Source organism: Sceloporus occidentalis, unplaced genomic scaffold, assembly GCF_023333645.1.
Source record: "Sceloporus occidentalis isolate IW3139 unplaced genomic scaffold, rSceOcc1.0.p SCAF_2, whole genome shotgun sequence".
NCBI classification, from domain to species: Eukaryota; Metazoa; Chordata; class Lepidosauria; order Squamata; family Phrynosomatidae; genus Sceloporus; species Sceloporus occidentalis.
This window is the reverse complement of record NW_028316982.1, coordinates 53,436,962-53,451,939: the sequence shown is the minus strand read 5'-3', so window position 1 is coordinate 53,451,939 and position 14,978 is coordinate 53,436,962. Positions and strand designations below refer to the sequence as shown.

Below are 14,978 nucleotides of genomic sequence, written 5' to 3'. Positions count from 1 at the left end.
AGACTGAGTGCTACAAGTACCAGCAACCAGTATAAATATATTCTCTTTTCCTTCTTAATAGATTTTGTTTTGGGGGTGGAGGGGGAGAGAAACAGGCTAAGATGGAGGGAGAAGTTGGAAAATACAGCAGACAGACAATGCTGATTTGGAGCACTCCCCTCCCCAATTTCTGTGAATAAGACAGAAATTACATGATAAACAGCATTGTGGAAATATATTTGAATTTGTTTTGTTATCAGTGCTTGTCAATATTTTGAACTTGATAAATGATCACTCTGAGACAACATACTGATTCTTATGTATAACACACAAATACACAAGTGGACAGAATAGACAAAATAGACAAAATCTTACACATTTCTGAACCCCTGAGGCTGAAAAATGTAATACAATACCTTTGTTTCTAGCGTAATGGATATTTGTTCACAAAGCCCCAATTTTGGGGGATAATAAAAAAGTTTTCCAAATCCTGTTAGCATACTCTATCATAACCTACACCCCTCCCACTGAATAGGGGGTTTCATAATTAATATCTAATGTTGGATATGTTTCAGGGTCACGATTACCTGCAGAAACTAGAAAGTTAAATGTGTAAGGAGTCACGCTGATCTGAGGACATGTGTAAGACCTAGATACAAGGAAATTGATTTGTTGACTATCTGGCGCGCACGCGCACGCACACACACACAGGCTCTTTGCATTTCCTCTTGCAATGGAGACAAAGGAAGTCTCATTGCAAACAATCATAGACCATACCCTCACCTCATGACATGTTCCCATTCATTCTTCCTGCCCATCCATCAAGTGATTGTCTCAAATCTAATCAATGCTTTATCACTCTGGAATTAAAGCCATCAGCCATTCCAGACCCCTTTTGTTTAACCCTTGGGAAAGTAATCAAGATCTTTGTCACACCAAATATTGCACCAAACACCCCTTGAGGGTATGAAATAGGATATAAGTAACTCCCAGTCCCTAGCCATGTTGTTCCACTCTCTCTGTGTAACCCCCAGATACTGTCTGGGACACTCCCCATTTTCTATTGACCTCTCTTCAAGACTGGCAATGATTTCACCCCATAACTCTTGATTCTATCCAACTTTCCACACCTTTCTTGCACATTTCTAAATAAAACACTTCTATTCACTGAACCTGCAGTGCTTGTTGCAGTTAGTAGTGATATACATAGGTGAAAAGAAGTTACACTCTTCTTGCAGACCTCGTTTTGAGCTATAATTTCCCCAAATTCCAAGGAGATACTGTCATTGCTGGTGGGAACCCTCAATACCCCCCACCTTTTAGGGTAAAAATCCCCACTCAATCTGTTATACACTGGGCTTTCACTGATGATAGGAATTATCTACATAGAGGACCAAGTCCTGTGGTCTACACCTGTGTAGCGGTGTACACTTTTTGTGTCATTTTTCTCTTTGTTGAAATGAAAGATTTCCTCATGGGCAAGGACATCATTTGAACTTCTTTTCAAATTAGGAACCTACTTGAAGTGCCTCCTTCTAGGAGTAAACAACAGGCAAGGATAATACAACAAAGAGGTAAGTGTAAAGATGGTAATGTCAGTACTCACTACAGGATGAAGTGCAAAAATGAACAGCAAGTATCAACCAGTCTAATTAGGAACCTGCCACACTCAGGAAAGATTTTGTCCATTAGAACAATGTGATTCAAGTATATATAATAAATCTCCCAGTGATAGCCAAAACACATTTGTGCACACATGCAGACACAGAGTCCCTTATACCCTTATTTCTCAAATTAGATCCATAAATCTCAGAAACTGAGCTGAACAAACAGCACCCTACATACACTGGCAATGCATCATCACAAGTCCAGCTTCTGTGATATTTCCTGTATTCAGGTTTCAGTAAAGTAAGCATTTCACTTATGAAAGTTGGGGTATGTGAAATACATATTTTTCCCCTTCAAAATGTAAGTAAACACAGAGGAACGATCAGTGTCCCATCTGTGCATATTTCAGGAAAAGCTGAAAATGACATATGCATCATATGTGACACAGGCATATATCTACTGTAAGAAGCAGCCGTCAGATTCACATGCGGCCAGACATACCTATGATAGGAGCATCTTCTTCTGCTCCAAATCCACTGCTAGACAGCGACTGAACAACCCACCGGAGGGCCTTTGCAAACTGGAATGACTAGAGAGAAGCAATCCATCAAGCCTGTTAATGTCTGTACTAACCAAGTAGCACTTCTTCCCAGAAAATGAATGGGAGGGAGGAAGATGATAAGGCAATTGTGCTGAGTTTAAGTACAAAGAAGAAATCTGGGACTGAACTTTTCAGCCTTCTTACCTGGGAGTCATTTAAATGGAGCCTGTCTTCTTTCCCAGACAGCAACCTCCCCACTTGGACAATGTTAAGCATACTAATCAGAGGTGACCTGTGATCTAGTTGTTTCTGCCACACAACTCCAATCTGACCTAGCTGGCATTGGCAGTGGTGAAAATTTGAGGGAATTGTATCCACCAAAGCACATTGGAAAGGCTACAGTTGTCTACCTCTGATGAAGGTGAACATGCCATGCTTCTTGTCTCAGGGCAATTTAATGTCAGAAATAAGCTGGAATCTGGGGACCTAGGCTCCTTTTCACACTACACACTCACATGATTCCACTTTGACTGTTATAGCAACATTTCATGAAATCCAGGGAGGGGTATTTTGAATTCTTTTGTATCTCCCCAAACTAGCTTACCTAAGACCTACAAATCTCAGGATTTCATAAGATATTGTCACAGCAGTTAAAGTGGGATCATATCATAATGGCATAGCACGAAAGGGACCCTAGCAAGGCATCTTTATGCCTTCCATCATGGGCCCTTTCACACTAAATAATGCCAGTGCTATATTCAACTGCAACTGCATGGCAATATCCTGTGGACCTTGGGATATGCAGTTTAGGGAAGTAATTTAGAATTCTTTGCCTGGGAGTTTTCATGTCTCATTAGACTACAGACCCCAAGATTGCATAGGATGTTGCTGTGACAGTTAAAGTGGAACATAGTACTAGTCTTGTGTAGTGGGAATCGGCCCCATGTCCCATGTTTTAGTGAACAGTGTGGCAAACAAGACAAGGTATCTGACCTCATTGGCTTCCCACTTTTTCCAGTTCTCAGACTGACATTTTTGCCACATAACCCACCAGCCTTACCTGTTCTTCCAGGTATACTAACTTCTGCTCCACCAGTCCTGTCCTTTTCACCTGATCATGGTCCAGCATTTCTGCCAGTTTATCCACTCTGAAAAAAAGAGACAAGTGCTTACTGGAGGTCAAGAAGGAATAGAAGATCACTGAAATCTCTACATTCATTACTTTGGGGCTATAATCTACAGCCCTACTGTGTGCATCAGAGTGATACTCCATAATTCAGTTTTGTCAAAAGACATTATGCTGCCCATGGCAGAATCAGTAATAGTATCCTCACTCTCAGTCAAGATGTAGAGAGGCCCCCCCCCCTTTTAAGCAGGTAGAGTAGAAATTACCAGAACCACTTCTTCCCCTCTCTGATATTCAGAATACAATAAAACACTGATAAAATAATAGATGATTTACAGATTATCAAACTGAAAGGGCACACAATTGCTCTGTTCTGAAATATACCCGTCCTTTACAACAGGACTTGAAGAAGGAGAGACACCCTCCATTCAGCAGTTCCAGATGAATAAAGAAATAAGTTTTAGACATAAGGGGGTCAGCAAAACAAGGCACACACAAAAAAACACAGAAGCATAAAGAATGCGGAACATGAAAATGTTAAAGAGGATGGGAAAATTAAATAGAAATCTCAGATGCATAAATAAATGGAGTTTGTAGTGAAGACAACAGGCAGGAAAATCCCAGATGCAAAGAGAAACTGAGAGTTGGAGAGAAGGGGAGGGGAAAAGATAAAAAATAAACATAAAATAAATCAAAATGAAAATCCCAGATATATACAGAGATGGAGACTCAGAGAAAGAGTAGGAAGAAATAGAGAGGGGAACAATGGCTAGGCACAGGTGCTTGATCTACCATTTCCCCCCCATGTGTAAAGGATTCATTTTGTTTCAAGCTGGCTTTGCCAAGCTCCTTTCTCTACAATATCACCTACAGCACTTGGTATTCATTAGTAGTCTCCCATACATGTACTAATCAGAGGTGACCCTGCTTAAAGTTTGATCTTGAAAGCTATCCAGGGTCAGCTCTGGTTAGTACTTACATGAGAGGCTGCCAGTGAATACCAGGTGCTATAGGCTATATTCCAGAGGAAGGAACTGGCAAAATCCACCTCTGACTATTCATTACCTAAGAAAATCTTATGAAATTTATGAGATCACCATAAGTCAACAGTTGACTTGAAGGCACATACATACATACACAGGGCTGCCTCTGCTACCACTGTATGTAAGCAGTTCTCTTCCACAGTATGTGGACTTGTGGTTCGACTTGTGGCTCAGCTAGATTGACATATTTCCTCATTAGCCAGTGTTCTAAATTATGACAGGAACATGGGGGTGAGGTGATAGTGAGAGGCCTGCAGCAGTCACATGGTATTTCTCAAGTGATGTAGAACTCATCACACCCATTTTGAATTCTGCTCTTACAGTTCCCAGACACAGGACTCCCAGATGGCTTGGAACTGGTGACAATTTAACATAGCAAAGTCTTCACCTGTCTGCAATGTCCTGAATCTTCTGTTCACTATTCTGCTTCCATTGGCACTGCTGGATTTGCAAATAGTTTTCCTTCATATACATTTCCCAGGATAAAAGAGCTGCCTCTTCATTCTTCTCAAGCTTCTCTTCTGCAGGCCAAATTAAAACAGAGAGGATTATGGAGAGAAAACTCCTGCAATATGGAGTGCAGCTTTCTGTCTACATATCTGAATCTGTGTGCTAAAAAATTCCAAGATACATTCACTATCTACCTTACTTAAAGATTTTATTGGTTTAGTTGTGCATGAATATGTATTTTATACAGCAACTTCAAGAAAATGTATTTTTAGAAATATATACAGTCTGCCCCCTGTATCCAACGGGATCTGTTCTGGACCCCCTCCCTGCAGACATCAAAATCCGCAGATGCTCAAGTTCTGTTGTCCCCAATGGCATTATATGCATGTAGCCACACTGCCATTAGAGACAACGGAACTTCAATGGCGGTGCATGCACATGGCTGCACCACCATTAGGGACAGACCCCAATGTCCCCAGTGGTGGTGTGGCCGCATCAGGGACAATGGGACTTACTGATGATGCAGCCATGTGCACGCACCACCACGGGACAATGGGGCTGTCTCTAATGGTGGCACAGACATGTGCATGGACCACCATTGGGGACAACGTGGGCTTGCTGTCTGCAGATGACTGAATCCATGAATGGCAAGTCTGCGGATACCAAAGGCTGACTGTGTTGGAAATACATTACATTGTGTTACAATATAATTAATGCATAGCAATATATTAACAACAACAACAACAACAATAATAATAACCTTATATTAATGTAAAGTTGGCCGTTTGGATCCATGATTTTGGATCCACTGATTATATCATTTGTGGAGTGTCATGCCCCATATTATTAAATGGTGGCAATGTGAACACGGATACGCTGAAACATGCGTGTTCACGTTGCTGCTATTTAATAAATGTGGAATATGGTTAGTCACATTTTTTCACATCCATGGGGTGTCCTGGAACTGAATCCCCCACAGATCCAAAGGGTCAACTGCATACTCTATATGCCTAGTCCACATCCATATCCTATGTACTCCTCCTTTTCCTTCCTTTTTTCCCTCTCTCCTTATACAGTGGGCTCTTCCCTTACACGGGAGATCCGTTCTGGACCCGCCCACGTAAGTTAAATCCCATATATGCTTGCACCCCATTGCAAACAATGGGGCACATGCTCACGGCATGGTGAGGTGCGCACGCCATGGGAGTGTGCACCATTTGGTTGCCATGCAGCTTCAGCGTATGCTTAAAGCCACATATAGCACGGGTGCACTGTAGTTCTATTTTGAAAAATCCAGTTTAAAAAAACCAATGTTATACCTACAGCTCTTATTTCACCCATGGGCTCAGCTGTGAGCTTTATCCGATAAGAATAAAAATGACTCTCTAATAAATTAATCAACAATTTGAACCATATGTGAACTTAATATCTCACAATTCACCTAAGGAAGATCACTTCCAGTAACTTAGAAATGATGGATTTAACAAATGGTCAGTTAAAGCTTACTAGATGAATAACAGCCTTGATCACAATTTCCCCTCACCCCCATCCCGCAAACTCTGGACACATCATGATGACAAGCTGGGGGAAACACAGCCATTTGTGACTCTTTTTTAATGATGATTTTTCTCTCACTGACATTGGAAATAAAGAGAGGAGAAAATTGGAAAATGGTAATTTGGAAACATGTGCCACAATGAGAAAGGTAATCGGAGCCTCTACACCTCCCACAAGCTCCTGTGGAAAAAACAGCTCTCTTGTTTTGATGGCTGGTGTTTTATGGCCCTTTTTTGCCTTCGCTATATAATGCTCACTCTTAGTACTTCATGACAGGTTGGGGAAAACATGACCACAAGTGAGCCTCCTGCAAAACTGTTTCTGAGGGCCCCTCAGCACCCTAAAAAACCTTCAGTTTTGCTTTCTGGTTAGAAAAAGGCCTCTCCTAAAACAGCCCTGAGGAACCAAAACTGTAGTAAAGCTACTCCATACTAAGCTGCTTGTGACGAGTGGCCGGCTTCCGGAGAAAGACCCGTTTGACAAAAAGCTGCAGGTGGTTTAGGAGGATGAAGGGTGGTGGAGCTGGGGGCCTCCCATGGTACTCCTCAATTAAGTCATGTCGCTGAAACTTCCAGATCTGATCGGTGTGCTCCTGAACTTGCTGGAATGTGTAACTGGAAGAGAGGAAGAGCAGAAAAGTTACCTCTGCCTTGCGCTGATCACAACCTTCTAAATACGTTATGGATATATAGGAAGGAAGTTTCTCTGTTTGTAATTTTTTGTGGTCCTGATGCCTTCCACTCAAATTATTACAACTAGCTTAAGCACATTCAAAGCAAATGACCCAGATCTTCAGGACTTACTAGCCTCTAAATTCTTTGTCATCAGAGAAACAGTAGGGATATAAAGAATGCTGGCAAATTTTCTCAACCATGATAAGAAAGACACGATGTTGAGAAAATGCTTACATGGTGCAAGGTTTTTCTCATTTGGGGATCTTTGAGTCTCATTTTGGGAGAAAGGTGAGATATAAATCAAGCAAATAAATATTTTTTGAAAAAAATTCTTGCTTTTTGTGCAAAAAATCTATGTTAAGCAAATTGCACAATTTTTCTGTGTCAAAAAAACTTGTTTTCACTGAGGAAAACAAAGTGTTGAGTTTTTCTTCAAACAAGAAAAGTCATTGAAAAAATGTGCTTGCACACTCTCTGGAGATTATCATATGAGAAATCAGTCCGGGGTTACATGCAGTTTCTAACCCTAACGGACAGATCTTACCGCACTACCCTGTGCCCAGGCAGTTGGCAGCCCATACCGAACACAGGCTTCTCTTGCAGTTTTTCAAGAATGGGAAAATCCCATTCTTGAAAAACAGCCAGAGAAGCCTGGATTGGGTATGGGCTATCTACTGCTTGGATATGGGGAAGTATGGTAAGATCAGTCTCTTATGGTTAGAAACCGCATGTAACCCACAGCTGATTTCTCGTGTAATAATCTCCAGAGTCTCATTATTTGTTCTGGCATGTGATAACAAGACAAGTTGAAGGTTTACATTTTTAGTAAGGAGAGGACTACAGTACAAGTTGGCTCAAAGGGTGGAACTCACTTGAACATGGCAATGAGGAGGTTGAGGAGGAGAATGTTGGTGAAGAGCAGGTAGAGGCACAGCAAAATTATTGTCAACCACTCTGGGAAGACAGGCTGCCCATTGTACTCAGGGCACTTGGGCTTGTAGGGGTCAGTCCCATTTGGGCTGCACTGATCGAGGTTGAAGTTCACTCCTGCCAGAAAACACAATGAATCCAACAAATGCCAAGTTAGCCAAGCAATAGGTGGAATCTCATCCTGTTCCTTTGCTTTCTGAGAGTAAACTGAATTGCCATATCTATAGCTGGTAATAACAGATTTTCAAACTCTGTTAAGAGTTGAGAAAAATGCACATTTTTGGAAGGGTGGGATGAATGACTCAGCTGCATGTTAAATGGTTTTGAAAGCTGGTGATAAAACAAGCAGCTGAGTCACATCATCATGCACCTGTCTTCCACTAAGAAACATGATAAAGATATTCTGCCACTAAAATGCTGCCAGAGACAGAGACAACAGCTTGTCTCCTGGGGACTCTGCGATTGCTTGTTTGGAATGCTATTTATAGCAGCAAATGAAGATGAAGGAATGGGGAGCATAGCAATGCAGCTGCCTTGGGACTGAGAAACAAATGTTGGTGCATAAAACTTCACATGTAATTTAATCAGACCAGAACAGGCTTAGCAGAGAGTAGAAACAGTTTAATACTAAGCTAATTTTCTCACTATGTAAAGACAAGCAAGGTGGAGCAACAACACAACCGCTGTTTAGACAGTGCACTTCATACCTCCAAGAATAGCTATTGTTAATAGTCATATTGTAGTGTGTAAAGAGGGGGAGCCATGATCACATGTCTGTCCTGCTAACTATTCACATATAGTATTGGTTTCTTTTTTACTTCTTTTAGACATTATGAAATTGGTACCCATGTTGCCATGGAAGATCAGTCTTCTGAGCCAGTTTAGGGCTGTTTGTAAATAACTTCAATGGTAAAGGTAAAGGTTTCTCTTTAACATGGATGTCTAGTCATAATCGAGTATAGGGATATCACCAAAAAAATATCACTCATTGATTTAAAAAATGTGATTGTGTCAATATTTCAAATGAGATTGTGTGTGTGTGTCTGCAAGTCACTTGTCAACTTATGGTGACCCCATGAATTTTATAGGGTTTTCTTAAGCAAAGAATGCTCAGAAGTGGTTTTGCCAGTTCCTTCTTCTGACATATAGACTTTTTACTGTACCATCAATGTAGGATGGAATCTGCCCAAATATTGTTAAATAAGAATGGTAGACAACGCCTCGGAAAATCCAATCCACCCGCTTCTCATTGTGTATCAGGATGGCTTGCTTGGCCACTCCAAAGGACACCACCCAAACAGCCAAAAGGAAAAGGAAGAAAAAGACATCTTTCATCTGTAAAGACACAAAAACAAAGCAGAAATTGTAGTTATTTGCAGTGGGAACAATGATCATGGACACCCGCCTCCCTGAACATCTTTGCATCCCTATTAGAAAATCAACACCAGAGACTGTGTGTAGCCACCATAGTGCTCATCAGCAGAAACAACTTACCATCCTCTTTACTATGATGATCTTGGGGCCAAGAGTTTTACTGATTGTGAAAATGTGCATCAGGCGCAAGCAGAAAATAATAAAAGCCAGAGATAATATAATCCTTCCAGGATACAAAGCAGCTGGTATCCATCTTAGGAGAAGGGAAAGAAACAAACACACTTATTTATTGTGTTAGCCAAAGGACATGTCAGGATCATGTTCACAAAGGCAATAATCTTCTGACACTAACTCTGTTACTCCCATCTAGAGTAGACCCACTAACCGAATTGAGACTTGGTAAGCCAATAGTTATATAAGGTGCACTGATTCAGTGGGTCTACTCAAGGATTTAGATCAAAGAAGCCTGATTGTCAGAAGACTGAATATGTACCCTTGCAGTAGACAACAGTTGTTCAAACAGGGCTAATCTTTCCATTGGGAAGAGTGCTCAAATGCCAAAATAACTTGGCCCACTATGGGTACTGTGCACTTTGACTAGATGGGGCAACAGGGCATTTTGTTCCTCTGCTTCAGGCAACAAAATGACTTGGGCTAGACTATGTTCAAATAATTGAAGACGTTTGTGCATATGATTCTGCTGTAGCTTTTTCATAAATATCCCTAGCACATATGCTCTAACTGTCCCTATTTGGCAGGGACAGTCCAGTTAATCATCTGTCATCCCACTTTTCCAACTATATATATATATATATATATATATATATATATATATATATCAGTTTCTCTCTCCTCCTCCCACTTTACCCTTAGTTCAGTTGCTGTAAACTGAATTTAAAGTAGTTTGCATTCAGTCAGTGGCATCACTAAGGTTGGTGCCACTCTGTGTGGGTAACTCATGGTGTCACCACACCAATGATTGAGAAAATAATTTTTAAAATGACCCTTATCTAGACTTCCATTGGAAATTGTAATTTGGATTTTTATAAGGAAACAAATACCCTAACATGATTTTGAAAAATTCCCTGTCCTGTTCCTTTCCCAGAAAAAGTAACTGGTATGATGGCACAGTAACTCACCTGCAGGCCAGGCCAGCTATAAAGATAAGGATACCACACACATCCAATTTATTCCAGAAATCATTGAGGTACAATGACATCATTTTCAACAAGCCAAACCCATCTGGATCATAAAAGAGCTGAAGAAAGAAGGAACAGTTTTACAGGCTCTGTTCAGACATAAGACTCTTTATACAACAAACCACAGTTCACTAGAGCTAAAATAATCATGTTCTAATTATTATTCCCTTCTCCTCTCTCTTTTGCACTGAAAGTATCTTTGCAGTTTGTCAAACCACAGTTTCCTGCTACCTCTGAATCAGCAAACTGTGGATTGAATTTTGATTAAAATCAAAGCCACCTTCCCTACAACGGTCATGGCAGGCTGGTGCCAATACATGAGTAACAATTATGTATTTCTTGCATATAAAACAATAACCTGGAAAAGTCCAAAACTTCAGGCAGTGTTTCTAAAGTTGGTATCCTTGCTTCCAAATATATTGGACTAAACACCCCATCATCCCAGGAAGCATTCCCAGTGAGCATGTTAGGAGGCTTTTATGACAACTGTAATTCAATGCACCAGGTTGGAGTGGGGAAGGCTGGCTTAAGGCAGTAGTCAGAAGTAGTCAGAAGCTACACACCACTGCTTTTTAGTTGCAGTCTCACCCCCAAACCTTCTATTTTTTTATTCACTGAGTACCTGACGTGTCTCCTCACACACTAAGGAGAAAAGCCAGAAATAGATGATATACTCCCTCCAGGATGGAGTTGACTGGAAATCTATCATTAGCACATAAGCAAAGAGACAGAGGAAGGTGAAATAAGAAAGGATGTTGAGGTGGAAGATGACAACAGGAGCTGTAAAGAAGGCCCGGAAGCGGTTCAGACAAGTCATTGGTTGGAGTCTCTTCTCTCTGTTCAACAAAAGAAAGAAGGAAGGAAGTAAAAGAAAAAGGGAGGAAGGAGGCAGGGATGATACCATGTTACTGTAGTTGTCCCTTCTCATTTTTCCATGACTTTTCCATATCAATATGCCTGGTGTCAGGGCTGAAATACCACATAGGGGATTTTGCTAGAAAAGATCCAATGTTTTGTTCACCAAAGTTTGATCCACCCAAATTTCAGCCCAAATAACCAATCAGAAAACTTAGCTCTGTCTTGCAAGACTGTGAAAATAATACACCTGAGCAACGATATGTGCTTGTACTGAATTTCCTCACCCAATTTGATTCCATCTTGCATATAAAGTTTCACTTTTACTTTAAGAAAGTGGGAAACACCAGACTGAGCTTTAGCTTTGCTGTTCATCTCATTCACAGATTTATGTGTTGTGTAAATTTCATCAGCCTGAAGAGGGAAGCAGCTGACTCTAATACAGAAGCAGGCACAACACATTGCTGGAAAGCATGATTCTGTGGTTGCTTCATAACTGAAAATTTACAACCACAGGGCAGAGGGACCATCCTACCTCTATATTTAGTCATGAAGGCAACACACATCTGTATTTTGTATGCACAAATAGTAGAAGTTTGTTATTAATCATGACTTCTCTACAAAGTGACACATGGTACAGCTATTTTTTCTACACCCTATAATAAATTATATTATAAATAAACAGATTCATAGAGCTGGAAGAGATCACAAGGGCCATCCAGTCCATCCCCTGCCATGCAGGAACTTTCAATCAAAGCATCCCTGACAGATGGCCATCCAGCCTCTATTTAAAGACCTCCAAAGAAGGAGACTCCACCACACTCCACGGGAATATGTTCCACTGTTGAACAGCTCTCACTGTCAGGAAGTTATTCCTAATATTTAGGTAAAATCTCTTTTCCCGTAGCTTGCATCCATTGTTTTGGGTCCTGTTCTCTGGAGCAGCAGAAAACAAGTTTGCTCCATCCACAATGTGACACCCCTTCAAATACTTAAATAGGGCTATTGGTTTGGCTAAGTTTGACTTCCAGCAGATATCAGGATAGTTGAAGTGACCCATCATTACTACATCTCTCCTTTCTGTGGTCATCTGTTCTAGAAAGGCATCATCCAGTTCCTCAGTTTGACTTGGGGATGGTGTAGTAGACCTCCACAATAACATCCCTGTTGTTTCCTTCTCCTTTAATTTTTATCCAGATGCTCACCACCTGATTTCCAGGATTTAAGTCCTGTATCTCCTCACAGGTGTAAACATGATATAAAAAGATCTCTGTTGGAGTTTTGCTGGTTCTGTCAACACTTTCTTCTTTGAGACACTAATTAAAACATAACCTGTTTTTACAGATTTTGAGAAATAAACAAGTGTTTGACTGCTGTTTGTTTCTATTATTAAACAGATTCTAATTTGTGGTTTGGGATGTTTACAATTTGTTCTTTAAATAACTGGAATTCGTGAAATTAACTGTGTTTATATAGATTGTTGACCTCCCTGAGGAAAGTTATAAATCACAAAAATAATGAAAAACAATAACAACAACTATAGGATACAATGCAGGTCAGTTAGACTTTTGGAGGAGAATCCAGAGGGCTATAGGAGGTGAATGAAGCCAGGGCATAGCTGGCTGATGTTTTGTGATGATCTGTCTTATACAGCACATAGTGAAGCAAGATGGTGTTTTAAAACACATAAGGATGAGGTAGAAATCTCCATGCCACAGCTAGTACAATCTAGACCCACAAATACCTGAAAGTGATGAGGCCAGTGTAGAGGAGGGGGAAAAACAGCATGCACACAATGACACGACACATTCCATTATCGACACTCAGCTTCCCCCACCAAACTTTGGTTAAGAAGGCCTGCAAAAGGGAGGGGAACAGCGCCATGAGAACAAGGTACAATACAAGTTTTTGAAGACTATGGAGGTTCTGTCAAAATAGCAACACAGGGCCTTTAGCATCTCTTGATGTCTTTAGGGTTGCCAGAGCGAAATCTGGAGGTGTTCTTGTACCGTTAATGGCTGTGTGGAAGAGGGAATTTAAGCTTGTTTGTGTAACAAGAAACACTTGCTAAAAATATCTCTTCTACAGAACCATTAAAGGAACAAGGGCCTTCACAAAAGTATGTAACACAGGGAGCTTGGAAATGTTACTTTCTTGGACTACAACTATCCCAGCCGACCAGCTGAATTTGAGGAGCTGTAGTCCAAAAAGCAATGTTTCCAAGCACTAGTAATGCACACAATCCATTCTCATTCATCTGACCAGCTTGTCCTTTTACTACAGGGGATCTACAATTCAAGCTACAAAGCCACTTCTTCCCTGGAGCAATGGAAACTATGACACAGTAGTTCTTAGAGAAATGGGGAAGGCAGGCAAAGTTCTCCATCAGCAGCAGCGGCTGTAGTTCAGAGGAAGATACCACATTTTTTATTCTGAAAGCATTAGCAACAACAGATGTGCTATAGACTAGGAAAATGAGGGTAACAGGGTTCCTGTAGCTGTAGTGGACAAAGTGTTTGCTTTACTTAAAGGTATGGGTGATGTGTCCATAACAATGTTATCTCTTCTAAGTAAGACTGACCCAGTGATGTCACTGCTCTGGAAACCAGGGTTTTAATCCCTGCTTGGCCATGGAAACCTACTGAGTGACCTTCAGCAAGTACCACTCTCTCAGCCTCAGAGAAAGGCAAAGGCAACCCTCCTCTGATCAAATCTTGCAATGAAAACCCTAAGATAGGGTCACCTTAGGTTCACCATGTCAGAAACAACACAAAAGCACAGAACAACAACTAAGACAGTCTATAATGTAAGAACTACATATTGTGTGATTATCAAAGTCAGGTGAGTATTTCTAAAGCATTAGCAATAAATAAATAACTAATTTGCAGCTGTCATGAAATCTAAGGAGATTATCGTGCACAGAAAAATCAACGGGAGAGACACAAGATCTAAAAGACAAAAATGGGTCTTATCGCATTTACCCATGCCTGGGCTGTAGGTAGCCCATGTCCACGAACGAGATTATCTCTGGGTGTATATGGGCTGCCAACAGCCCAGGCACAGGTAAATGTGATAAGACCCATTTTTATCTTTTAGATCCCAAATCTCTCCCACTAGTTTTTCTGTGTGCAATAATCTCCTAAGTGAGCAAATCATACCTGGATGCCCCCATGAGAAACAAAATTCATATTTTTAGCCTCCAAGGCTAGTTGTAGGCAGGTGGTCTTTCCCCAAGCTTCAGAAACACGAATCAAGAGCTTCTGGGCTCTTTCTTCATCTTTCCGGTAACATTCAGTGAAGACACCTAGAAGAGAAAAACAGGAATATAGGTATTTACTACTCCTATTCCATTTCTATGCCGGTGTTTCTTTGAGAAACTCAGTGGCATTTTAGCCCTAGTAGGGACCTGTGAGAAAGCTGAGACTGACAAACAGCAAGGTGTCCTGGACCATCTAACAAACTTCATAATTGTATACAGTGCAGCTACAGATCTTAACATACTTTTTCCCTCTTGAAAATGGATAAATAGCTCAGTGACGTGTGTAATAAATTTCTTCACTAAAAAACCAAAGTACATATTTATTTCATGCAGTGCTATATTATGAAAAGTGTGGGCCCTGGATCAAAGCCTAGTTTGCCTGT

General features: G+C 40.8%; 1 protein-coding gene across 1 annotated transcript in view; it reads right to left on the bottom strand.

Moving 5' to 3' along the window:
• TRPM2 (transient receptor potential cation channel subfamily M member 2) overlaps positions 1–14,978 on the bottom strand; it is a 55,353-nt gene that overhangs the window by 19,225 nt on the left and 21,150 nt on the right. Inside the window, exons 16-26 of the mRNA XM_089509400.1 lie at positions 14,495–14,640; positions 13,081–13,193; positions 11,104–11,317; positions 10,422–10,540; positions 9,403–9,535; positions 9,072–9,243; positions 7,851–8,025; positions 6,737–6,918; positions 4,686–4,818; positions 3,189–3,276; positions 2,089–2,176 (exon numbers count right to left, since the gene is read on the bottom strand). Of these exons, the coding sequence (XP_089365526.1) occupies positions 2,089–2,176; positions 3,189–3,276; positions 4,686–4,818; positions 6,737–6,918; positions 7,851–8,025; positions 9,072–9,243; positions 9,403–9,535; positions 10,422–10,540; positions 11,104–11,317; positions 13,081–13,193; positions 14,495–14,640 (1,563 nt within the window). The remainder of the gene's footprint in view (positions 1–2,088; positions 2,177–3,188; positions 3,277–4,685; positions 4,819–6,736; positions 6,919–7,850; positions 8,026–9,071; positions 9,244–9,402; positions 9,536–10,421; positions 10,541–11,103; positions 11,318–13,080; positions 13,194–14,494; positions 14,641–14,978) is intronic.